This window comes from Condylostylus longicornis, unplaced genomic scaffold (genome assembly GCF_029603195.1).
Source record: "Condylostylus longicornis isolate FDR11 unplaced genomic scaffold, ASM2960319v2 ptg000171l, whole genome shotgun sequence".
Lineage (NCBI taxonomy): Eukaryota > Metazoa > Arthropoda > Insecta > Diptera > Dolichopodidae > Condylostylus > Condylostylus longicornis.
In genome coordinates, this window is record NW_026578139.1 from 304965 (window position 1) to 332432 (window position 27468).

The following is a 27468-nucleotide window of genomic DNA, read 5'->3' on the forward strand; positions in this document are numbered from 1 at the left end:
GATGAAAGCAAATGGCAGTTCGGTGAGGGGCAATATACAGAAGGCCGAATTGTTTGCTAATCACTTGGAAAGCACATTCACGCCAAACGAAACAACATCAGATGTAAGTTTGGTAGAATCTACCGCAAATGAAGCAGGTAGCATAGCGGAAGAGATAAGATCCATGAAGGTAAAAAAATCGCCAGGTTTTGATCTTATTAATGAGGAAGTGTTGAGAGAGCTACCAGACGAGACATTGGAACGTTTGACGAGAATCATGAATGCTGCTATGGATGTCGGGTATGTTCCTTGTGCTTAGAAAGTCGCGGAGGTAATTATGGTGCCCAAACCCGGGAAATCCTTGAGGGAAACAAAGTCTTGCAGGCCCATTTCACTGTTACCAATGATGTCTAAGCTTTTTGAAAAGCTGCTATAAAGGAGATTGAAGCCAATAATAGAAAATTGGGGCCTAATATCGAACCATCAATTTGGCTTTAGAAGAAACCATGGAATGTTATAGAAAAAAGCTTGGAAAATAAAGAAATCTGCTCTTCTATATTTCCAGACGTAGCACAGGTATTCGGAAAGGTATGGCACAAAGGCCTTACGTTTAAGTTACGACAAATGTTACCATCGCCATTTGTAGAAATTTTGAAATCTTACTTAGCTGATAGATTATTTAGAATTAAATAAGACGCTGAATACTTTACGCTAAGAGAAATAAAGGCAAGTGTGCCTCAAGGCAGTATATTGGGCCCAACGTTGTACCTGCTTTACACGAGTGACTTGCAAATAGAAAATGCTACGGTAGGCACTTCTGCTGACGATACTGCAATATTGGCAGTAGGAGCGAACATTAACGATTCGACAAAAAAATTACAGGAGGCAAATTTCAAAATAAGCCAGTGGACTAGAGATTGGAAAATGAAGTTGAATGAAGCAAAACCGAAAATAATGAATCCATCACAAAATAACTTAAATAGAACGAACGTAGCGATCCATAACTCAGCAAAATACTTAGGAATGACTTCAGATGTCAAGCTAAGGTGGAAAGAGCATATAGAGAAGAAACACATAAAATTAGAGAATAAATATAGAGAAAATTATTGGCTCCTAGGTCGCAAGTCCAATTTGGCAATTGATCATAAGAAATTAATTCATAGCCAAATCAATAAACCAATAAGGCTATATGGCATTCAACTGTAGGGTTGTGCCAAGAAGACTCACATTAACAAAATTCAAACCTTCCAGAATAAAATTCTACGGGGCGCCATGGTATATCATAAAAGTGATATTCACGGGACTTAGGAATTCCTTTGGTTGTGGATGAAATTAGGAGCTGTGCTACAAAGCATAGGGCTCGTCTAGAACAGCATCTAAATATGGAAGCAGCTCGGCTGCTCGTCGATGGCGTTATGACAGAAAGACTTAAAGGAACAAGACCTTTCGATTTAACACGAAATACCAATTTCCTTATGGAGGGTATTTAATTTCTGTACGGAAAAACCAAGTTAGGGCGGAGGCTGGTCTGTAGGACCAGTGTTATCCGTTCAGAGTTTAGGTGATTTTTTAGGATAGGAGTCACGCTCCCCCACTGTTGGAGGAAAAAGGCAGGTAGCGCCGTCCTTCTTCGTCTTTCGAGATTTATTCACCCAGTAGAAAAAAAAAAACAAAAACAATTTATTTCGCAAAAGGATTAATTCAATTCGCAAAAGCGTTAATTCTGTTCGCAAAAAGTTTAATTCATTCGCAGAAAGATTAATTTAATTCGCAAATGGGTTAATTTAATCTGAAAACGCAATATATAGTTTATAATATTAGAAGAAATTTTTTTTTCCACCTCCATCATTTCTCAAGTTATCACCTCTTGAAATTTGGGAAATTTGAATTTTTGACACCTGATATATCCGAAACCGCGAGGTTTATAAATACAGAAAGTTAAAAGCAAATTCCTTGCCATTTGAAAATATAATAATTTTTCTTAACTTTTCCAACAAATTTTTGAAAACAAGTGCTTTTTAGTTCCACTCTGTTTGTCCGTCTGTCCATCCATGGACATGTTTACAAAACTTCTATACCCTTGAAGATAGAAATTTTATAAAAATGAAAGCTGAAATTTCATATATACATGATTTTTGTTAGAAACTTATTTCCGTTGAACAAAATTTTTACCTATCTCCCTCCTCTAAAAGCTATACTCCACAAAACCCTAAAAATGTCATTTTTTAACTATTTATATCAGTGAAACTGTAAGCATTTTTCAAATTTTGCAAACGTAGAAATAAATCGGTTGGATTCTTCTATTGCGGTATGCTATATTTGAACTTTAAAAAAACAAAATGGCCCTTAAGATTCACCGTTATAAAAAATGCGCTTTCTCCAAATTTTTGATGTCGTTTTTCTTCTAGACCACAGGTTGTAAGTCTTAAATTCTAAAAGCTTTTAGACACTAATAAATAATTCATTTCGTTAGAAGAAAATTTGTTCCCACCTCCATCCCCTCTAAAGCTATTACCTATCGAAATTTTTAAAATTTGAATTTGATACCGCAAGCTTTTTCGAATTTATATAAACACAGGAGGCTAACGGTAAATTCCATGCCATTAAAAAATATAATTGTTTTTGTTAACTCACGCAGTTAACCTTTAAAATCGAGTATTATGTTAACACCTCTTTAAATTTATTTTTGTTTTATTTATGCAGTATTATAAATCACTCACCCTAAATATATGCAATCCTTAATGAAATAGTTTCGTATAATCCTAGCCTAGTCCTAATAGGTAGGTCCTAGCCTAGATTGATTAATACTACTTCTAAGTTTTTACACTTGTTGAAATAAAAGTGCTGCAATACAAACCATTGGTTTCCCCTAACTTTATTTTTTTTATTTTTAAACGTTAATTTTCATATTTTTTATAAGTTAATTTTACTTTTATCAAATAAAAGTAAAACTTTTATAAAATAAATTTTTGTTACAAGTTGCCAAAGTTTTTGTCAGTGGTTGCCAAATTGAACTTATTTCCCAAAAGCAATACGATACACAAAATGTTATCAGATATATAAAACTTGGTATAAAAAAAGTGTTGTATTTAAGAAGGTAGTAACTTGATTTGACCTATGGAGGAAACTGTAGTATCATTTTAAGAATAGAAAAACTATTTAAGCCACAAAAATTTGTCTTCTACACTGATTCAACTAAAAAATATGTATGTTTTATACATGTAAAAATGCGTAAAAATTTATACCGGATTCTCCGCACAGTGTCTTCCCATTAAAATTTTGTTTTAACGTAATTTATATTGTAAGCTTTATATTAGCCATTTTTTTTTATAGTAGAAATACGTTACACACTGAACAATTAAATAAAAATCATATGCAAATTATTATACTTACCACACAGCAACAAGTGAGGACTATGAGGAAGCCACATATAGCGCCAGCTGTACCAACAACCCATGTTAGACGAATGAAGAGAATAACACCGAATATATTTTGTATACAAGGTAAGTAGACTCCAATGAGAGTTCCTAAAGTGTAAAAGTATGATGAAAAAAAATTAACATAAAATACAAATTTTCAAAACTATAATTGTAAATAGTTCTTTAACTCTAGTTAATAATTTGAATAATTGCTAAAAGTAAGTTCATTGCTTTTATAACAGACCCCAAACAGTATTGCATGTGCAACAAATACAATTTTTATTCAGTGCAAAAATTTTATTTTACTTCAAACTACTTTAAAAATTTGCTTTAATTGAACTTAAATAATGAAACTTATTCATCAAATGAAACTTAAAATAAAACTTGAGGAATTTTATCAAAACTCAATATTTCTTAAATCCAAAGCATTCATTTGGTAAGCGAAACATTCTGAGGCGATATGCTTAGGCAAATAGTAAGTATAGTATAGCATAGGAACAAAATTACATATTTAAATATTTTTTTTTTAAATTAAGCTCAAACACTTTACTATTGGTAACATATTTATATATTGTATTTAATTATTTATTTTATTAATCGTATAGTGAATTTCGAACAGTGCTCTTAAAACTAAACTAAATGTAGTGATTAAATAGTCTGGATACTCTCAAAAGTAGCTATTTTGCTATATACATATTTCCAAAATAGAGAAGACTTATGAACAAGTAACAGTAATTTTTTGATTAAAAAAGAGTAACAAAAAACTATTAGAGAAATAATATCATTGTTACATTAACTTTTTTGGAGTATTTCTTTTTTGTACAATCCTTATATCTAATTGATACAAGTAAAGTGAAAATCTAAAAGAGATAAATGGTAATATGAATTGGTCATATTTTTCTTCTAATCGTTTTTAATTTGATTTATTTGATATATTTGCTTTATCTTCCATTTAATGTCAATTCTTCAACATTAAGGCCTCTTGGCAATATTGCTGTATCTTCGTCAAATGTAGTCACAGTTACATCCCACAATTGTGACATAAGTAATACAATGCAGAAAAATATGGTAGATTTCAAAATTAAAACAAAAATAAAGTTAGGTCAAACCAATGATTTGTATTGGAGCACTTTTCCCTTCAACAAATGAAAATACTGCTTTGCAGAACAATCGATGTATCCCTTTCACACTATTAAAATTATTTTCATTCATATACGAAACTATTTCTAGGATTGCATATGTTTAGGATGAACAGTTTATGCAGTTTCTGATATAAAGCAAAAATAACTTTAAAGAGGGGTTAACATAATGCTCGATTTTAAGGGTTAATTGCGTGAGTTAAGAAAAATAAGTATATTTTTTAATGTCATGGAATTTACCGTTATCTTTTTGCGCTTATAGAAATTTGAAAAAGCTTGCGGTTTCACAAATATAAGGTGTCAAAAATTCAAATTTTACAAATTTCAAGAGGCGATAACTTGAGAGGGGGGGGGGGCGATAAAAAAAAATTTTCTTCTAACGAAATGAATTCAGTGGCTTCAAGCACAAACGACTAAAGTCTGTTTTAGTGATTTCGAGATAAATGAATTTAAAACTTTAAAATAAATTTTGAAAAAAGTTATGAAGTTTTTTGAACCAATTTTTTTTTTTGAACGAAAGATAATTAAAAAAGGAAGCGATTAACTCATAATCTGAAGTAAAACAACTAGTAGTAGTCTCATAATTATAGAAAAGGTGAGATAGGCGGTTATATCAAATTTATAAAAAGCACTTTGCAAAGCATATCACAAATCGCCTCGACTTAGGCGATTTGTGAAAAATAACTTTTGCATTTTCGTCAAATTTAAGTCTACTTAAGCTGTTGTTGCAAAACTGAAGATATAGTTTTATGTGACTTAAGTTATACTGAAAAGGGAAGAAACAAACAAAAATAATACATATTTTTACGTTATTTGATTTTTCACTTTTTTTTCAAGAAGCAATAAATAAAGTTGTAGCATGAAGATATTCATATGTAGTATCTCTTCGTTTTTGTTAAAAACCCTTTTTTGGAAACAAGTTTCATCAAGGCATAGTGTAAAGCATGCTTTACAAATTTCAACCTTATATGCTTCGTAATATTGTAAATTATATTGTGTGTGACATTTACGTTCTATGAAATTGCTCATATTTTGTATCTTGCATATTGTTTTTGATTCAGATATGACCATTAATGAGACCACATATACAGTTATCTACCAATAGGACTCAATCTACCAGCCAGTCCAATAGAACTCGAAAATTTACTTTTGAATGTTATTGGAAATCTAACAGCTTTAGTTTTTTACTTGCCTTATCAATTTTTTTATTCATTTCCCAAATTCCTATCGTTGAAAGCTCTTTATCTTGAATATTTCTTTAATTTGTTTTGCTTTGAAACCGAATTTTCTATACTTTTTGGACATTTCTTTCTATTTCAGTTAGCCAAATCAGGATCATTAATACAGTCATCACAACCAAATTCAATTGAGTTTTCAACTACTATATTTACTTCGGTTTCCGGAGTAAGATCTGATGATGCTTGTTTCTTATCTATAGGACCAGTTTCATTAATTACTATATTTTAAAACACTTTAAATTCGTTATGTTAATTTCAAATACATTGCGTTACCTCTAAAGTCCGCTACAATCATTTCAGTTCTCCTAACAAACAACTTAGAAAATTTTTAACGTACATTTATTAATCGTGGATAAATTTTGTGTTGGATAATTTTCACGTTAATTAATATTTCCAACATGAACACATTTAAAAACAATAATTAATAACTGTCTTTGTAAAAAATACATCCTTCAAAATAACTAAAATATTATTAATATCTGAAAATCAAAGAAATTTGATCTTACGGAAATGAGTAATATAAATTATAACAAAATATTGCTATTCCCAGATGTACCAATTTTATTTATTGAAAACACTTGCAAATTATAAAAATTTTAATTTCCTAACAAAATGCGTTTTGTTAGTTATAAAATTAGTTAAAATTAGTTTTGTTCCTAACACTTAACAACACAAATAAGTTTTCATTTAACAGTCCGTTGCCGGGATTCATTAGATCCGAGAGAAACTTAACTCCTTAAGTTAAATGAAAAGATGTTGAAGAAGTAAGTCTGGGTATGGTTTACGAATGGTTTACGAGATGATGAAAAATATTACATATCTGGAACGGGAAAATATTGAATTGAAAAGTATATAAATGTGCTCGAAAATATGCTCGATGATACGGAAAAAAAAATCTATCTCGAACGCTATAGATATATTTAACTTACCTAGTTTAGAAAATCCGTTTTGTTTTGCTGAGGCTTCGAAAATTTTAAGCATTAAACCTAAATTTAGCAAAAAAGACCGAAGACATCGCAGCATGCCATTGCTTCAAAATTAAAAAAAATCTGATGTGCTCAGCACATAACCGACCGCAATGTGTGTTGTGATTAAGTGGAACTGTTACAGAATATTATAAAAATGTCTGTTAAATACAGACTTTTTTAAATTTTTGGGACATTAGTAAGCTTATAGTTAACATACTTAGAAAAATGTAAATTTGAAAAATTAAAATTTCCCTTTGTGCTACCCGAATTTCCTGAAATGCTCGCCAGTTAGTTTCGGTAACAACCAGAATTCAAATATCAAATTTCAAAAAATTCCATCAATTCGTTCCGTAGATATGGTGAAAAATGTAAAATCGGTCCGCAAATCAGTTTTCGAGCCCTGATCTTTCCAAAAAATGTTTATGTTCTTTGCTTTAGTACAAAGAATTTAAATATAAAATTTCAATGAAAGCGATTAATTATTTCTCTTTATAAAGTAAGCCCGAAGTAAAAGCCTGATTTCTTCCAAAAATTAGGAGGTTTAGCGAACGGTCGAGCGAAGTTTCAAGTACATTTGTTGAATATTTTCTTCATAATGATCAAAAATGTAAAACAAGCCCGCTTAAAAGAGCAGTTCCCGAGGCCTGACATATACCAAAAATTGATCAATCCGTGCCATAGTCGAAACAAACTTACACATAAAATTTCATCAAAATTTGAGATACACGTATGCATACACGGACCGACAGACCGATAGGTTGCTAAAAATAAAAGTGCGTTCCCACCGAAAACTCGATATACAATTTTTGTTGAAATCACATAATCTACCTATTGTATACACAATTCGGTCGGTAAATATGATTTTTAATGAAATATTTGCGCCTAATTTTGATTGAAAATTCTTGTCTCTGATGGATCACATTTGCAAAAACTAAAAATATATGTGGTATTTTCAGTTTCTAAATACTAAGGCTAGTGGTAAAAGATATTTACGTATTGACAATAGAAAAAATCTATGTATGTATGTATGTATATAGATTTAGAAAAATTTTACTAAACGTTTTAAAACATTCAATTTTTTGAAAGAATACATTATATTTTCCTAAATTAATCTTTCATTTAAAAATTAAAGCTGGGAATTCTTTTGACAAAGTTTCCTTAAGATTTTTGAAAAATTTCTCAAAGAGATATCCTAAAATTTTCCTTTGGATAATTACTTTTTATAGGTATACATTACCATAGCATTGAAATGACGTTATGAACCAAGCAATTGATGAAGTAACATAATTTGCTTTATTTTCCTAAAAAGGTAAATGTTTAAGAAGAGTTAAAATCAGATTATTGAAGATTAAAAGATGAAGAATAATCAACAGTCTTGTACAAAATTTACAAACATAATTATTGTTGATTATTTCTATGTACAAAACTTTTTTTTAAATTTTAATCATATACCGTAACGGGTACAATTACTGACACTCTGAAAAATCGGTGATGTCATTCACACTCAAATTTCAAAAAAATTAATTATGTGTTATTATTATTTGACATTTTCTTCATTCTTTGTTTGTTATATAAATATTTTAAATAATTAGTTGGCTTTTAATTTTAAAAAATAAAAAAAAATATTGCAGAATTTATTTTAAGGAAAAAAATAGTGAAAATCATTAAAAACTTCAATATGTAAATTTAGTAATTCTTAAGGTTTTTAATATAATTGTTGTACTTTTAGAATGAATGAACGTTTAATTTTAAATTTATATAATCAAAATGAAAAAAAATTATTCAACGATTATAACGAGAGTGTTATCCGACCATTGGTGCAGTGGTTATGGCACCGGTCCTTTAACCGAAGGGTCTCGGGTTCAAACCCCGGTCAGGTCACTATAAAAATTATATTCAATATTATTATAACTTAATATACAATACTAATAAAAATATTGTACAAGTAATTTTCAAATATTCCTAATATTCGATATTAAAAAAAAACTAAGAAAAATAAACAGTAAATATTAATAACCTCAAATAATTAATATATAAATAAAATCTACGGCAGGCTAGTCACCTACCTAGTTAAACCCTATGACGCTATGAAAGTAGTGCATGAGAAATCATGCACTAGCCCTATGCTCCTTCTAGGAGTGAACAAAGGAAAAAAAAAATAACGGGAGTGTTAATTGGTCAAATTTTCGCTGAATTTCTATTATTGACATGGGGTGTCAACAGCTGTATAATATGAAGGTACAAATATTGATACCAGCAAAAATTTGCACATTTTGAAAATTTTTTAAGAATAAATAACTAAGGCGAAGAGATACTAAGAAACTTTGCTTTAGTAAGATAAAACCTTTATAATAATTGTCAAAACTTTTGACACAACCAATATTGAGAACATATTATTATCTATGTATGAGATATTTGCCTTATTTAAGCTTCAACAAGATTATACTATTACGTAATAAAGTTTTGCAAGAATTTATGCAATAATTGCTTATCTTAATCATTCTTTAATATTTATGTAGTATATCGGTATAATGTCGGTAATAAAATAGCAGCTGTTTAGTCAGTGCATGGAAAATGCACTTTCCTTTTCTTAGATTGAGATTTGAGAAGCCTGGGATTAATTCTTATACATATATCAAAGGATCTTACTTAATGTAACAGATAAAACTAGTTCCTATAAAAAATAATTTATGTATTTATTTACTGCAATAATTGCAATAAAACAATTATTTTATTTAATTTGCATTTTCTATTATTTTCTACAAGCCTTCTATAAAGATTGGTCAATAATTGCACATTTATACTGTGTCAATAGCTATATCAGGGTGTCAAAAGTTGTACCAGGGTACTTTTTGGTGTTCACGCAAAAAAATTTTATTTTTATTATAATTCAATATTATTAAAGAGGAATGTTCAATTTATATTTTACCGTTGCTTAAATTTCTATAATTCTGTATAGGAAAGTTACCGCTTAAGATTATAATTTTAAGAAAAATACCGCTTAAAAGCGACAATAATTGTACTCGGTACGCTATACACAAAAAAACATAAAATACCTCACACAAAAACCAGATCTTTTGAAAAAAAAATTCGTTATTTTTATAATTAATTTGTTTATATTTTACTTCATTTTCCTTTCCTTTCCCTCTCTAAAAATAAATCGTATAACAACAATTGGTTAATGTTATATATACATATGTATTTTTCATTTAGTCTCAGTAGATGCGATTGTGATAGCATTAAAAATATAATGATCTCATATATTTTTAGGACGAAAAATCTGGGTAGGCTTACGAGCAGGATCTAAGAAAAAGAAAGAACTTCACTTGGCCGTTTTTACAAAATGGTGCTACATCTTTGGGGTAATTTGTACTTACTTTTCATAGTATAAATATTGTATATAAATTAATTTCTGGAAGTATGACTTATGACAAGAAGTGAAAACTTTCTGAAGAAAATTGTTAGAGTTAATAAAATCTATATAGTTTCACAATGAATGAGTATGTACGCATTTACTTATGTATTCTTTTCGCGATTTGCTGCAAAAGTATTAGTAAGCAACACATAAGTGAACACTAAATTTTTGGACGATATATTTTTAGGATAAAATTTAACAATAAAATGTTTTTTTACTACATTGAACTTTTACAAATAAGGAATTTAAAAAAAAAACATTTTGGGTCGGAAACTTGCTGATATTGATTTTGAAGGGGATAGCTTTTTTATTTTCAATCTAAATAAAACAAAAAATATAAAATGATAGATAAACGAGAAAAAAATAGAGTTGACCTTGTCAACTCTGTGATACCCGTACGAATTCGTTATCCTATGTGCGAATAATGATGCCATAACTGACTATGGAGTTGCCGTATATTAATTTATGAAAAATTTCAGTACAATGTGTTTTTCAAAATACTGTGTGTGCCCAACTACTGGTGAAGTTGTATGGCAGCTACCAGAAAGAGCCAAGAAATTTTAACGAATTTTATCAAGCACATCGGCCCTACTAATATATTCGTTTGTGTGAAATTTCAACACCATAGCTTTTATAGTTTCTGAGATATAGCCAAATAACTTTTGAAGTTGTATGGCAGGTACCAGAAGGAGCCAAGTAATTTCAGCGACTTTTATCAGACACATTGGCCCTATTAATATATTCGTTTGTGTGAAATTTCAATACCATTACTTTTATAGTTTCTGAGATATAGCCAAATAACTTTTGAAATTGTATGGCAGGTACCAGAAGGAGCCAAATAATTTCAACGACTTTTATCAGACACATTGGCCTTATTAATATATTCGTTTGTGTGAAATTTCAATACCATAGCTTTTATAGTTTCTGAGATATAGCCAAATAACTTTTGAAGTTGTATGGCAGGTACCAGAAGGAGCCAAGTCATTTCAACGACTTTTGTGGGACACATTGGCCCTATTAATATATTTGTTTGTGTGAAATTTCAATACCATAGCTTTTATAGTTTCTGAGATATAGCCAAATAAATTTTGAAGTTGTATGGGAGCTACCTGAACTTGCACCCCGATCATGTCCAATTTAAATAGGGTTCTGGCACTTAGTACAATAAATCATTTGTGAAAATTTATTGAACTTAGCTCAATTACGGACGGACGGACGGACGGACGGACGGACAGACAAAGCTAAATCAACTCAGAATTTGACGCTGATCAAAAACATACACTTGAGTCTATATCTAAGACCGTTATTTCTTAGCGTTACAAACGGTAAGGCAAATTTAGTATACCCTTCGAACATACGTTCGTACGGGTATAAAAACAGTTCATTTCACAATTCACATTTTTCAGGGTTCGAACCTTACACCTTTTGCATAGAAATCGTAAGCTATACGCATTACTCTATATAATTATTAGTATTATCCAACTATATATTCGCGCATTTCATTCTTATGCATTATAATGTCTAAACATATGGGCACATGGTTTCTAATTAGTAGCAAATTTTTTTATGTATGTATATACAATAATTGCTCGCTTAAAGCTCTTACTGTCAAAAATAATTTTGCAATGTTAAGCGATATGGACTCAAGTAGGGTTCTTATCGAATTTTTGAAAAAAAAAAATTAACTCTTCAATAATTAATCAATTATTTAGTAATACACCTTTTTAGCACTTTTCCAAAAATTTTTTGAAAAAAAGTGCTTATTAGTTTCACTCTGTCCGTCCGTCCGTCCGTGTTTCTGTTTACAAAACTTTTACACCCTTGAAGATAGAAAGCTGAAATTTTGTACGTACATAGATCTTTACTAGAAACTTATTTCCGTAGAACAAAATTTTCACCTATCTCCCCCCCTCTAGAAGTTATACCCCCCAAAACCCTAAAAATGGCCTTTTTTAACTATTTGTTGCAATGAAACCATAAGCATTTTTTAAATTTTGCAAACGCATAAAGGCAGCGGCTTGCTTCCCCTAGCGCGGTATACTATGGTTAAACTTTAGAAAAACAAAATGGCCGTTCAAATTTACCGTTATCTAAAGTCTTTTTTTTCCAAATTTTTGATGTCGTTTTTCTTCTAGACCCCAGCTTGTAGAAGCTTGAAATTTTAGGGGCTTTTAGACATTAATAAATAGTTCATTTCATCAGAAAAAAATTTTTTTCCATCTCCACCCCTTCACAAGTTATCGCCTCTTGAAATTTGTAAAATTTGAATTTTTGACACCTAATATTTCCGAAACCGCAAGCTTTTTCAAATTTCTATAAACACAAAAAGCTAACGGTAAATTCCATGAAATTAAAAAATATAATTATTTTTCTTAACTCACACAATGAACCTTTAAAATCGAGCATTATGTTAACCCCTTTTTATGTTAATTTTTGCTTTATTTCAAAGACTGCATATATGCATCATCCTAAATATATGCAATCCTATAAATAGTTTTGTATATGAATGAAAATAATTTTAATAGTGTGATAGAGGTATACATAGGCTGTATTTAAAAGCAGAATTTTCACTTGTTGAATGGAAAAGTGCTACAATACAAACCATTGGTTTGACCCAACTTTATTGTAATTGTTTTTAAGAGCTTTCCTAATTGTAAGTTTTATAAAAAAATAAAATAAAAGTTAATATCTCAAAGAAAACTCTTTGCAAAAAATTTAAAGGAATAAAAAAATATATTTTTATAAGATTAAACTTTTGCGAAGAAGTGACTTTAAAAACCCTGCAAAATAGAACATAATTTCAAAATTACAGATATAATACTTTCATTACAAACGACTAGTTATATATATACAGCTAGAAGAGCTAGAGACTTGGGACAAAATTAGAAAAGTTTTCAAAATCTGACATTTGAACTTTTTAGCCCCTGAATAGCCCTATTTTAAGATTTTCTGTGAAATTTTTTATATAACAAAAAGACTTCTTTTTTTATACTTTCATAACACATACAAAAAATAAATAATATTCGAAAATACAATGATCTCATATATTTTTAGTTCAAAAAAGCGGAATTCAAAAGCAAAATAGTAAGCAGAATTTTTTTAGTTCAAAAAAAAACTGACAAGGATAAGGAAAATGCGTTTGCGGATCATTTGGCCAACATATTTTGTCCGCATGACAGTCAGGGCGTGTATGAAAATGAGGAATCTGCTTTTGTTGAGGATAACATGACTATTCCAATTGTCAAGGAAAGAGATGTTGTAGAGAAAATTAGGACTCTTAAATCTAAAGAGGCCCCGGGATTCGACCTAATAACGGCCGATATTTTGGAAAAATTACCCAAAAGGGGTATAACATGCTTAGGCGCCTAATAAATGCGTGTATAAAGTATAATTACTTCCCTGACATATGAAAAGTTGCAGAGATAATCATGCTACACAAACTTAGCAAACCTATAAACAGGTCGACTTCTTACAGACCAATTTCATTGTTGCCGATGATTTCAAAACTGCTAGAGACACTTTTTTTGAGAAGACTTCAGTCTATAATTGAAAGTATAAGGTTATCATCAATTTGGTTTTCGCCGAAACCACTCACCCATAGATCACATTCATAGAATATGTTCTAAAACAATATGTTCTATCATATTTTTGGACGTAGCCCAGGCCTTCGATAAGGTTTGGCATCGTGGATTAATAAAAGAGCTTAGTCGATTACTACCAAGGTAGTATGACCTGCTCAAATCTTACCTGACTAATAGGGTATTTCGAGTTAAACAGGAAAAGGACTACTCTTCGCTTAGGGATATCGGGTCGGGGGTACCGCAAGGGAGTATATTGGGATATTATACTTGTTATACGCGTGCGATATTATACTTGTCATTCACGTGCGATATTCCTGAATTGGAAGGAGTGACAACAGCTACATTTGCTGATGATACAGCTGTTATCGCAATAGGATGAAATGAAAATGAATCTACACAAAAATTACAAAAAGTCAGTGACGAGATCTCAAAATGGACTAGAAAGTGGAATATAAAACTTAACGAGATGAAATCAGTACACGTAAATTTCAAATTGACAATTCAGAATTAGAAAATTGACAATTCATTTTCGGTTCGGATAAATAGCGACTTGATTCCGTCCGCAAACACAGCGAAGTATTTGAGAATGAAGTTGAACGCAAAGCTCAGATGGAAGGAGCACCTAAAGAAAAAGAGATCTCAACTTGAGGAGGATTACAGAAAGTTTGAATGGTTTTTATGAAGACGTTTTAAGTTGACAATATACAACAAAGTTTTGATATATAATCAAATATTTAAGCCTTTCTGGGCTTACGATATTCAGTTTAGGGGGCTGCGCTGTGGAGACTCATATCCAACCTCTTCAAAGATTTCAAAATGGGTTATTACGGGACCTTGTAAACGCCCCTTGGTATGTCCGTAATGCCGATATACACAGGGATCTCACGATCCTAATTGTCACAGACGAAATTAAAAAGCAAGGAGCCAATCATAAACTGCGTTTATCCAATCATGTCAACATCGAGGCGGCTCGATTAGTTAGGATCAAAACTTTGTTAGGAGACTTAAGCGTACGAGACCTCTCGAGTTAGTTTGATGTTTTTTATCTAGAACAATGAGTACTTAGTAAGCTGTTACGCCAGATCAAAAGCTTGTAAATAATCATCGAGCAAAATTAATGGTTAGTCGTTTCCGACTAGTTTTATAATTTATTTTAAGGAGGGTGTTTATTAGTGGATTAAAGTTTTATACTATTGCTTTTATATTTATATTAAGATTACTATTGCTTATATATTTATATTAAAAAACAATACAATAAAAAACTTAAAAATAATCTAGAATGCAGAAAAATACGACATTATTCCGACAAGCATCCGTCTAATATTTAAAAAGTACCTACAGCGGATGCGGGAATCCAACTGCAGGGTTTTTCGTCCCTCAACTCCCTCAAATGTTAACTTCGTAAACATGTAAAATCTTTTCGAAATAATCTGATTTCGGTTCACCCACTGGGTCTTGGTAGTATTCCGAAAACTTTAAATAATATTTCAATTTATTTTCAAAATGTTCGAGATCTGAGGACTAAAACTGGGGCCGTTTTGCTGAATTCTTCCATGATGGAGTACGACGTTTTTGCTCTGACGGTTACATGGTTCACTTCTTCTGTTAATAACTTAGAACTATTTGGTCCAGCTTTTTCAGTATTTTGAAGAACCGTTGTGAGAATGTTTCTCAGGAACATGCTCCTACGGGAAGTGGGGTACTGGTTGCAGTTCAAAACCCATTGTCCGCTAGTATTTTCGATATTTCTAACTGAGACAATTTGGAGGTGATTGCGGTAAAAATTGAATTAACTTCCAAGAAAGTTGTGTTGGTAAATTGTTATATTACCACCGAACACTAGTACTGACGTACATTTTAAATTTTGTTCCATGGCTGAAAACATTTACAATTTTATTAGATCGCACGACGAGGTTTTCTGTTTTGGAGACTTTAATCTTCCCAAAATAACGTGGACCATTCTTGGTTCAAATAGATTGTGATGGCGGGCTGGAGTTATCTTTTGTGGATTCTTTCACTTGAATAATTAACAGCAAATTTTGTCGGTTTTTAACCATCAATTGAAGCAATTGGTTTTGTTTTTATATTCTGATTAGTATAATTGCGTACATATCGTTCTGCCAAATCCATTGGTTAAAGTTTACTCCTTTCGTCCTCCGATTTCTTCTTCCGATTTGTATTACCGGTCAACCATGCATGGACGAGGCCCCTTCCAACCGTTTTAATTTGAAAAAGGCTAATTTCACAATGTTAAATTATTTCTTTTCTACTTACGATTTTTATTTAGTACTTAATATTACTGATATCGAATCGATAACGAATAAGTTTAATGAAATCATACTTACTGCGTTTGAATTATTTATTCCAACTACAAGAAATAGGCATTCCGATTCTGGTCCCCCATTCTAAGGAACACAGAAGGTTGCGTAATAAAAAAGCAAATTGAATTTAGAAAAATATAATATTATTGTTTTTGAAAATTAAATAATTAAAAAAATTTTATAAAAATATAAAGAAAATAACTCTATAAGAATAACTCTGAGCAATAAATCTATAAGATCATAATTTTTATCCCCGTACGAACGTATTTTCGAAGAGTATACTGAATTTGCCTTACCGTTTGTAACATTAAGAAATAATGGTCTGAGATATAGAGTCAATTGCTTTTGATCAGCGTCGGATTCTGAGCCGATTTAGGTTCGTCTGTCCGTCCGTTTGTCCCAACGATAACTCAAAAACTAATTGAGCTAAGTTCACCAGATTTTCAAAAATTTTCAAAAATTTATTATAGTAAATTCCGGAAGTCTATTTAAATTTAAATTTAAATTTAAGAATGACAGTATCAAGAATTTGAAAGTTTATGGAAAAGATATCAAATTAGGGCTTCGTAGAAATCTACCAGAATGGCAACCCAGCTTAAAAATCGTAAAATATTTAGATATTTTTATATCTAAAAATTTCACACTAGATTGGATGTCTGTTAAATATATGGGTCTTTATTAATTAAAATTAATATTATTTTATTTCATTAATATAAGAATATTCTTCAAATATAGCATACATTTTGGATGACCATTAAATGCAATCTTTGAAATAAAGCAAAAGAAATTTTAAAAAGGCTTTAACATAAGCTCGAATTTAAGGGTTATTTGCGTGAGTTAAGAAAAATAATTATATTTTTTAATGGCATGAAATGTATTCATGGCATGAAAAAATTTCTTCTAGCGATATAAACTATGTGCTAATGTCTAAAAGCTGCTAAAATTTCTTACTCGTACAAACCGGGGTCTAGAAGAAAATGATATCAAAAATTTGGAAAAACCGGATTTTAGTTAACAGTAAGTTTTAACGGTCATTCAACTTTTTTAAATCTCAGATATGGTATGAATAAGTTACCCACTGGTTTTCTGCATTTGGAGAACCTAAAAAATATTTCTATTTTCATTACAACAAAAAGTCAAAAATGACTATTATGGTTTTGGGCGCTATAACTTTAAGAGGGAGGCGATAGGTAAAACTCTTCTTCTACGCAAATAAGTTTCTAGTAAAGATCTACATGAAATTTACGCTTCTTCTAAGGTGTAGAAATTATGTAAACATGTCCACGAACGGAGAAAGTGAAATTAACAAGCACTTTTTTCAAAATTTTTTTGGAAAAGTGCAAAAAAAGCCATTACATTATTTATTCCTAATACATATTTTAATAAAAATTTTATTAGAATTTTCTTTAAACTTAATTAAATCAGAAAAGAAAATAATTCGTAAATGAATCGTAATTCATAATGCATAAAAAATATAGTATCTATGTCATTTGTGTATTCCAAATTTATATGGAAGGGTTTTCGGAAACTATTTTTGTGAAGGAAATTGATTAATATTTTTAGATCAAATTATTCCACATATTTCTTTTTTAAATTAAAGCTCTAATTTCAAAAATATCGCTTGTAGAATTCGTTTGAAGAACGCATTAAAACAAATTAGAATTTTTAATATAGCCAGCCCTTCCTATTTATTAATGAAATGTACTTTTTAAAAAAGAAATTGGATTTAGAAAGAAATTGAAAAAATAACACAAAAAATTATCATAATCTAGATCGCTGTTAAAAACATACTAAATAAAATGAGAGTCACAAAGAAAAATTATAATTTCACAAAAAAAATAAAAATTTTTGAATCGGAATAGCTCCTTCGAAAATATAAAATACATTAAGAATTGTTTTAGGTATTGCTAAATCGTGAAATTTTAAAGTCTTGAAGAGGAAAAGCAAAAACGGCCAAAAATTGTGAGAAATTCTATTGAAAACTTTTTATTAACATGTTATTTTTATTATTTTTAAGAAAAAACAGTGTATTTTTTTATTTTTTAGTACTAATGAAATACATTTTTCATGTTATTGAAATGTACTTTGAAGCTCTTACACTGACATAGTAATGTCCTTGTATTTCACAAGACCCAATACTCGATTTTTAGTATTACGATTTGTTAAACCTTCGGTTCTGTTTTTTCTTTAAATTCCACTGATCGTGTCATATTTCCTATTTTTATCTTTTTTTTTACGTAAAAAAGAGTTTAATATTTCAAAAAATCTCAGGATATTTTTTTTTAAAAAGCTTCACACTTAAATTCTATTGAACGAAAAAGAAAGAAAAGTAGGAGGTGTGGTCGTCGTCGGCCATTCCTTCTTAATTTTAATAATTCTTTTATTATATCATTTAACTTTTTTTTGTTATTTATTATAATAACAATTATTATTTATTACATTTATATGACTTTTTATATTTGTGTACATTTATATGATTAAAATGTGGTTGTTAAGTGATGAACGTACGTACATGCATTCATACCATAATACAAATAAATGTAGCACAACTTTAAAGACTTCAAATCTTTTGGAAAGAATTCTTTTGATAGTGTAGGGGTCCGATTCGAAACGGTTCGAATATTAGACATGAATGGCCTAATTCTTTCGGCGAATGTATTTTGGTCTGCAAAATCGGGTGTGGCGTCTCCGAAAAATTCACCTGGAAGCTTCAAAGTTACATCCCGTACAGCATCTCCGCGGGACAATTCCCCAAATCGTTCTCGACGGTAACTCTAATGTGTAATAGGATTAGCGGTAGCTCGTCACTCCAACGTGCGGAAGCACACTTGGCAAAAAGACACGATTTCAGCTGTCAATGGAGCCTCTCCACCATTCCATTTGATTGGAAATTGTAGCTGCCGTACGAGTCCTATGAATTCCCAATATTTTGTTCAAATTTGAAAAAAAGTTTAGACTCGAACTGGGCTCCCTGCTCCTGAAAACGTGAAAAGTATTGTGCAAGAAAAGTTAGGGCCACTTTTTCAGTTGACATGTCCGCTATTGGATACGCCTCAGGCCAACGTGAAAATCTGTCGACGATAGTCAATATGTAGGAGAAACCGTTTGATGGCGGAAGTGGTCCAACCAAATCCATATGTATGTTTTGAAATCTTCCTGGGGCCCGTATTTTATCCGGTGCCGACTTAGTATGCCTTGTAATCCTCGACTTCTGGCGACTGACGCAACTCCGAGACCATAAACCTATGTCCTTGTTCATATTTGGCCAAAAATATTGCTCAGCGACCAATTTTTTCGTTACTTGGACTGCCATCCTGGGACAAATTGTGCAATTTCTCAGAAATTTGGTGTCTACGTGGTTCTGGTACCCAGGGCCTATTTTTTCCAGTTGAAATTTCGCAGAATAATTTCTCTGTTGATAACTTGACCTCTATGTAAGAGAACTGCAACATGTTGGCTTTGGAGTCATCCGACGCATAATTTCGTAAAGTATTATCTTCTTTCTGTTTCAAGATAAAATCACTAACGTTGAAATCCAAATTTATTGGCGAGTTTTCGAAATCACGCGAAAAATAATCAGCAACCACGTTACTTTTACCGCTTATATGTTTAATATCGGTGCAAAACTGCGCAATATACTCCAAATGCCTATTCAAAATGTCTGTTTGATTGATTGAGGTGGGTAAAATCACGAATAACACAGCACCTTTCGCTGGACGGCCTAATGTCTTCACATGTAACAGTATGGCCAAGGAAATCTACAGTCTTAGCGCCTAGAACATATTTATTTGGTCTAACAGTTAAACCAAACTTTGCTAGCCTCTGGAAAACGGTCTTCACATGATTTAGGTGTTCCGAAAAATCTCTACTTGCAACTAGAATATTATCATATTGTAGGCGAACGCGAAATTTAATCCAAATAACACCTGCTTCATTAAACGCTGGAAAGTTTGAGCCGCGTTCCTTAAGCCGAAGCTCATGCGGGAAACTCAAATAATCCGAACGGTGTAATAATTGCGGTTTTGTGAACATCTTCTGGATCCACGGGTATTTGATGATATGCCCTAAACAAATCGATGTTGGAAAATATCGTGCACCGTCAGCGCGTTCAATCTGCGATAGCCTCCGCAGGAACGCAAATCCACAGAGTCCTTCTTCAGCACCAATTGTAACGGGGATGATACAAAAGATGACGAGGGCCCACAGATCCCTAACTGTATCATGTGTTCGAATTCTTTCTTTGCGATCTTATGCTTCTGATGATTTAATCTTGAAGGCTTCGAGAATGGTAATGAGCCTTCGGTAAGTATACGATGGACAACGGAATGTTGCGATACGTGAGTAAAATCGGGTAAAGCCCTTAAGTTCGGAAATTTCTTCAAAAGTTTACCAAAATCAATCGCCAAAGTGTAAGTTATAGGAGTTGGACTATCCACCGACACCATCGAAGCTCTAATTGAAAGGGATGTTGATGGGTCTATTAAATTTCTTTGCTTCAAATCAACGATCAATCCAAACTTTTCTAAGAAATCAGCACCTAAGATTGGACGATTAACATTGACGTAAACTTAGGTTTACCGAAATTACTGTAGTTCCGTATGTTTCTATTTTAGCACCGTTGTGCGCTGAAAGAAAAATATTTTTATCCTTCCCGGAATTCAAAAAGGAATTGGTGAATTCTTGGTACCACAGACAAGTCAGCCCCAGTATCAATCAAAAAATTCAAATGGCTTTGTCTATCTCTAATAAAAAGACGGCTTGTTTTTGAAGAAACCAAACTGTTGGCCATCCCAACAGCAGGTGGCGTTAGTTTTTTAGTTGCATAGCGCAACATACTTCCTGGAATTTTTTCCAAACCGAAAATGGAAATAACATTTAGGTCCAGCAGACCTAAATTTTTTTCTGCTAGGGGTCCGACTTCTAGTCCTATCTCTGAAACGGGTTCGCGAATTCCGGTGTTCAGCATCTAAAATTTTTAATTCAGGAATTATTTTCTTAAGGAAGCCAATTTTTTCTTGCAGGCTTGCAATTCTGTTTTGATTGATGAGCTCATCAGGCTTTGCGGCGATCAGGCAAACCACAGATCTAGCATCCTACATTGCATCCCAAATTTTGTTAGCAGTTGTTAATAGGGTTTGAATATCATGTACGGCGAAATTAGAGTGATGTTGATTACGTGTGGAAGGCGACTAAGCCAAAGTTCCTTGATAAATTCCTCACCTGGTCTAGCTGCTGAACCTGCCAGTTGCTTCAAATAACGGAAAATTTCTGATAGTTGTCTGTCTCTTATCTCCTCGTCCGATATTAGTTTCTTAATTCTTCTCTCGAAACTCAGTCAATGAATGATTGACTCGGCAACATCTTGTGGCAACGCTTCGAGAACATAATTATATTTACTGAGATCTGAGCTAATTCGATTTATTGCGAATGAGGCCTCGACTTGCTTAAACCATGTACTGGTCGATTTGGGCCAGTAAGCAGGGAGACGCGCGTGCATGGGATCGATTATACCGGATTTGGGTTTGAATTCAGGATTCTCCTTCACCGAACCACTATCAGAATCTGTCATTAAAAGTCAACAAGGAGAGAAAAAAAATAAAGCAGCGATAAAAATGCCTAAAGGTAAGTTTCTAATGTCTATTATTAATAGCAACTATTAAAAATTAGTAAAATTAATATCTTTTAAATTAGTAAAAAAAAAATTTCCAAAAAACAATTCACTCTAAATCTAGAGAAAAAAAATTAAATTTTTTCGGGGTAGGTGGTCACTCTATTTCGGGATATTTTTCCCTAAATATTGTAAAAAGTATAGCTGCTCACTCTAATATGCTGCCCATAATATATTAACATTTACTTTTAAACAAAAATAAAGCGTGTATGTCAATATAATATAACAAATTAATATGTAGTATTGCAGCAACCCAAAATTATATGATTATGTATGCATGCAAATGTGGAGAATCGTATTTCTTACTAATATTTTATGCGTGTACGCACAATTCTGATATTTTAAAAAAATTTTTTTCTCAAACAATTGTATTTGCCTGAATAAGAAATTAATATATATGTATTATACTATATGTTGTGTTGTTGTTGTAATGACATCCCAACATAAACATATATAATTATTATCAGTGGTCGAAGTTGGATACTCAAAGTGGTGGGATGGTAAAAAGAAAAAAATATTATTTTAGTTATTTTTTAAAAAAATAACTCAACAAAATTTACCGAACTTTGGAAGTAAACTAACGAGAATATTTATATTCAAAATTAAATCAACTAAAAATTGAATCAAAAACTGTGCAAATTGTTACCAAAGAAATGTATATACTACTATGTAGTAACGAAAATTTCATTAATAGAAAAAAATTATACGTTACTATTTGAAATTGGTCTTATTTAAAATTACATACATACCATATACATATTTAATTTTTTTTTCTTAAATTTTAAAAATCATGTTTCGGAACTCATTTTTCTCTCCTATTAATTAGTGGGATGGATTTCCAATTATTTAAAAGTACTGGGATGGCATCCCACTCAATCCCGCCACACTTCGAGCACTGATTATTATGAAATGCAATTTTACATATTATGTAGTTTTATGTATTAAGTAAATGTGCAATGTACTTATACTCGTAATATTATAGAAAAAGGAAAGAAAAATAATGTTTGTAATTTAGCTCTCTGTTTTATTAAAATTTAAGTAATATTTTAAAACCTATTAAAATCTATTTTTTTTTTTTCAAAAAAACTAATATTAAGATTATTTAAAATTTACTTATTTTTCTTTTCAAAATTGATATTTTTAGAAATGCTATTTATATTAAATACTTATTATTTGTTTACTCAATTTTTAGAGAAAGAAAAACTTAATTATTTATTTATTTAATCTTTTGGGAAATGTTTTTTTTTAATAAGAATCTGTTTGTATTATTGTAAATATTACGTGCTGTGAAGTCTTTCTTTTACTTTCCTGTTTTTTATTGTTGCAAGTTGGACAATGCCGGCGGCGAACACTTTTCTGTTGGTAGTGATGATGGCAATTTTTTGATGGATAACAACAAAGCTACCATGCCCGATGATATTCCGACAGAAATAATAAAATTGATTGATGATCAAAACATTAACTTATTGCATACAATTTTCAATAAAGTTTACAACACCGGAATCTTTCCTTCAGACTGGCTTTCATCAACATTTATTGCTCTACCAAAAAAGGTTGGCGCTAAGACATGCAATGATCATCGATTAATAAGTTTGATGAGTCATGCACTAAAAATTTTTCTGAAAGTGCTTCACAATCGCATGTATCCTAAAGCTGAATCTCATATGGGAAGATCGCAATTCGGATTCAAAGGAGGAACCGGCACAAGAGAAGCTCTTTTTTGTGTTCAAGTACTCGTGCAAAATTGCTGCGATGTCAAAAAGGACGTTTTCATATGTTTTTTGGATTATGAGAAAGCGTTCGATAAGGTACAACATCATAAACTTATCAACATCCTACGAACAATTGATATTGATGAAAAAACTATTAGATGCATTGAAAATCTGTACTGGCATCAGACGGCCAATATAAAAATGGCAGATGGGCTGACTAATAACATTCCAATAAAACGAGGAGTTCGGCAGGGCTGTATTTTGTCACCGTTGCTTTTCAATATCTATGCGGAACACATTTTTCAAGAGGCTTTAGAATCAGTAGAGCTTGGTGTAAAAGTAAACGGAGTATATATCAATAACATCAGATATGCCGATGACACAACTCTTTTAGCAGATAATCTAAATGATCTACAACATCTGGTTAATAAAGTCAATCATCATAGCAAAAATCTTGGCCTCAAAATCAATGCCGAGAAAACCAAATTCATGATTGTAAGCAGGTGCAACTTGCAACATACTTCTGCTACAGTTATGGTCGACAGTATTCCAATAGGGCGTGTATCCAGCTATAAGTATCTTGGATATTGGCTAAATGAGCATTGGACTTGCGAACAAGAAATCAAATGCCGTATTGAAATGTCGAGAAGTGCATTTATTAAGTATAAAAAAGTTTTATGCAGCGCAGAACTAAATTTGGACCTTCGCCTACGTTTCATGAAGTGCTATGTATGGTCAGTACTTTTGTATGGGGTTGAGTCATGGACTTTAAAGACTACCGACATGAATAAGCTCGAGGCATTTGAAATGTGGTTATATAGGAGAATACTTAAAATTTCATGGGTAGATCATGTCACAAATGATGAAGTTCTTCGAAGAATAAATACTCGACAACTTCTAACGAACATAAAACGAAGAAAAATAACATACTTTGGACATATACTCCGAGGTCAGAAATACGAACTCCTTCAGCTCATCCTGCAGGGTAAGATCGAAGGAAAAAGAGGCATCGGGCGTAAGCAAATGTCGTGGTTACGCAACATTAGAAACTGGACATTTTATCCAGAATTCAATAGCTGTAACAGGAAAGACATATGACCGCTAACATCCAATAGTGGATAGGCATCCAAGAGAGAGTAGTTTGTGAAAACCTCCTTATTTCATGTGATGCTTCTTTTGTTTTTTTTTATACAATATAAATAATACGTACATATGTATATTTATTTTTTTATGCCACATATGTTCAATGGTACAATTACAATACGTAGTTATGTACAATATATATTTTTTTATATATCCAAAAAATATTTATTTTTTATGCACATATAAGAGGGTAAAAACTATTTTGTAAATTATGAAAGGTAGGTACCAGGGTTAATTTAATATTAAACTAGATTTAAGTATTTTTATTTGTAATCATGTACACGTGTACATAATTTTTTTGTGTTACTTTGTTGTAGTATTAGGTAATAATTATTTTTTTGTGTCGTTTATAAATGAAAATTAATTTTTTTTATTTGTTATTTTTTTTTTAATTTTTTTATATTTGTTATTCTTTTTTTTTTGATTTCATGTTTAATTGATAAATTTCTTAAAATTTTGCTTCGATTTTAGCTTAAGATTTTATTTTAAATTTTTAATCTTATTAAAAATGTTCAATATTCATGTATATGCACTTAACGTATGATGTATATGAATGCATATAAACAAGATGTATTGAAAAAACACGTGTAATTTTTAATCCAAATTTACATTTTATTTAAGGACCATCTTTTGTTTTTAACTTTTTTTAAAGTTACGTAAATTTGCCAGCAATTGTTTTAACGATTATATTTTGTATTCTTTATTAATATTTTAGAAATTATTCTAAATTTTGCTATATATTAGAATTTTAAAGACGGGGTCACCAATATGGTTGTCGTCGGCACTTCCTTTTCAATTTTAATAATTCTTTTATTATACAATGTGTTGCTTTCTCTTTCTAGTAACACTACTATAAATGGATTGTGAGAGTTTTTGTAACTCTCATACTAGTGTTGGTATGGGAGTTTTATGCTTTAATAACTCTTTTATTAAGAGCTTAACTCTCATTACAAGATTTAATAACTCTAGTAATGGCGCTTTTTCGTTCTTATAAAGATCTCACTAGGGTCTTTTAGTGTTCTACAAGTCTGAAATTATAAGAATAATATTTTTAAAGAATTCTTAATATAGCTCTACGAGAGTCTTATGAGATAAAAATTGTTACTTGAGACCATTGTATAGGCCTTTATGGGTAGACAAAACTTTTGTATGGGGACGATGTTCACAGCTTAACAGGCTCGGAGTGACATAGGCTTAAAGTCAAATTCGACCCATTTTTTTTCTTTTTGAAATTTTAAGTGTAATTCCGAGTCTGTGAAAGACAGGCGCATTAATAAATGTGATTTAAAAACCTCAGAGTAAGTGCTTTCTTATGAATATCTACATTAGTTATAATCTGTTCGGCCGCCAGATCAGTTTCCGACCCCTGGTCTTTACAAAAAATTTATAGATTCATTGCTTTAGTACCTCGAAATTAAATATTGAATTTTAATGAAGTTGGTTAATTATTTCTCTTTATATACACAAAAATGTATACTTGGTCTGTAGTAAATGCCCAGTTGCTGGCGCCTGATTTCTTCCAAAGTGACGACGTTTTGCGGATAGTCAATTGAAGCTAATATATAAAGCTTTCAGAAAATCTGTTGAATATTTTCTTCAAAATCATCAAAAAACTAAAACAGGCCGGTTAAAATGTTCATTTAATATTTGTATCAAATTTAATATTTCAGTAAAAACTTACATTTTTCTAATCTTAAAGAATACTTTTACTAATTTAGACAATATACATTGCGTTCGGTTTTGTGCCGGCCACACCGGTTTTTTTTTCTACAAGCCCAGTAAAAAATTTTTCAAGCTCCGAAAATTTTTGGTCGAATCCTTTTTTGTTTTTCGCGCTTTGATTTAAGCTGATACTGAAAGTTTTTAACGCAAAATAAGAAAAGCTCTTAAAATAATTACAAAAAGGTACATAATTAAACAAATAATTAGTTTCTTTGAGATCTAATATCTTTTGAGCAATTTATTTTAGAACCTCGCTTTGAGCTATGTCGCATAAAATCGAAAAGAACCTTTTGCAATAAGCACTTTAAGCGATCAATTATTTTATACGCATAAATTAATTCGCTACTCAAATTTATACACGTATGAATTTGGATGTTATAATATTAGCGAATAAAACGCATGAATGCATAGTTTGCTAATTCTAATACTATGTATGGTAATGCGTACAGCATGCGAGTTCTACACAGAAACTCACAGGTTCAAATCCTGTAACATGCAATTTGCCATATGAACTTTTTTTTTATTGATAATTTAAATTTGGTTTTGTTCTCATTTAAAATGAAATTAAAAAAGCTTTACCCTTACAAATCAATATCAGCAAATTTCCGCCCGTAAATATTCTTTTGAAATTACACTATTTGTAAAAATTTAGTTTTTTCCTAAAAATATATTGTCAAGAAATTTAATGCACACATAACGCGCTTTAGAGTCAAAACCCTATCTAATGCCTTTTGTCACATGTCTCCAACCCTTCTAGAAGTATCCGTACTCTTTGACACCTGAGAAGTAGCTATATATATAACTAGTCGTGTGTGCTTGCATTGCAAGCCTTGCAAGTACTATGCCTGTAGTTTTTAAATTATATTCCACTCTGTGTGTGAGATATTTTAAGTTTACTTTTTTTTTCTTCAAAAACACACCCGTAATATAAATATAAATATGTTTTTTTCCTAATATTTTATAAGATAAAACTTAAAATAAGAAAAACTCTTGAAACTAATTACGGGAAAGTACATAATTAAGCAAATAATTAGTTCCTTTGAGATCTAATATCTTTTGAGTAATTTATTTCATAATCTCGCTTTGAGTTACGTCGCATAAAATTGTAAAATACCTTAGACAATAAGCGCTTTAAGCGATCAATTACTGTTTACTCAACAAAT

The 27468-nt window shown here is 31.0% G+C and overlaps 1 protein-coding gene across 1 annotated transcript in view; it reads right to left on the reverse strand.

Annotated features, from left to right (window-relative positions):
* Positions 1-27468, reverse strand: part of LOC129616280 (solute carrier family 12 member 7) — a gene marked incomplete at its 5' end in the record, with an annotated part of 277715 nt that overhangs the window by 179305 nt on the left and 70942 nt on the right. The window contains one exon of the mRNA XM_055531859.1: positions 3373-3506. Coding sequence (XP_055387834.1) covers positions 3373-3506 — 134 coding nt within the window. The remainder of the gene's footprint in view (positions 1-3372; positions 3507-27468) is intronic.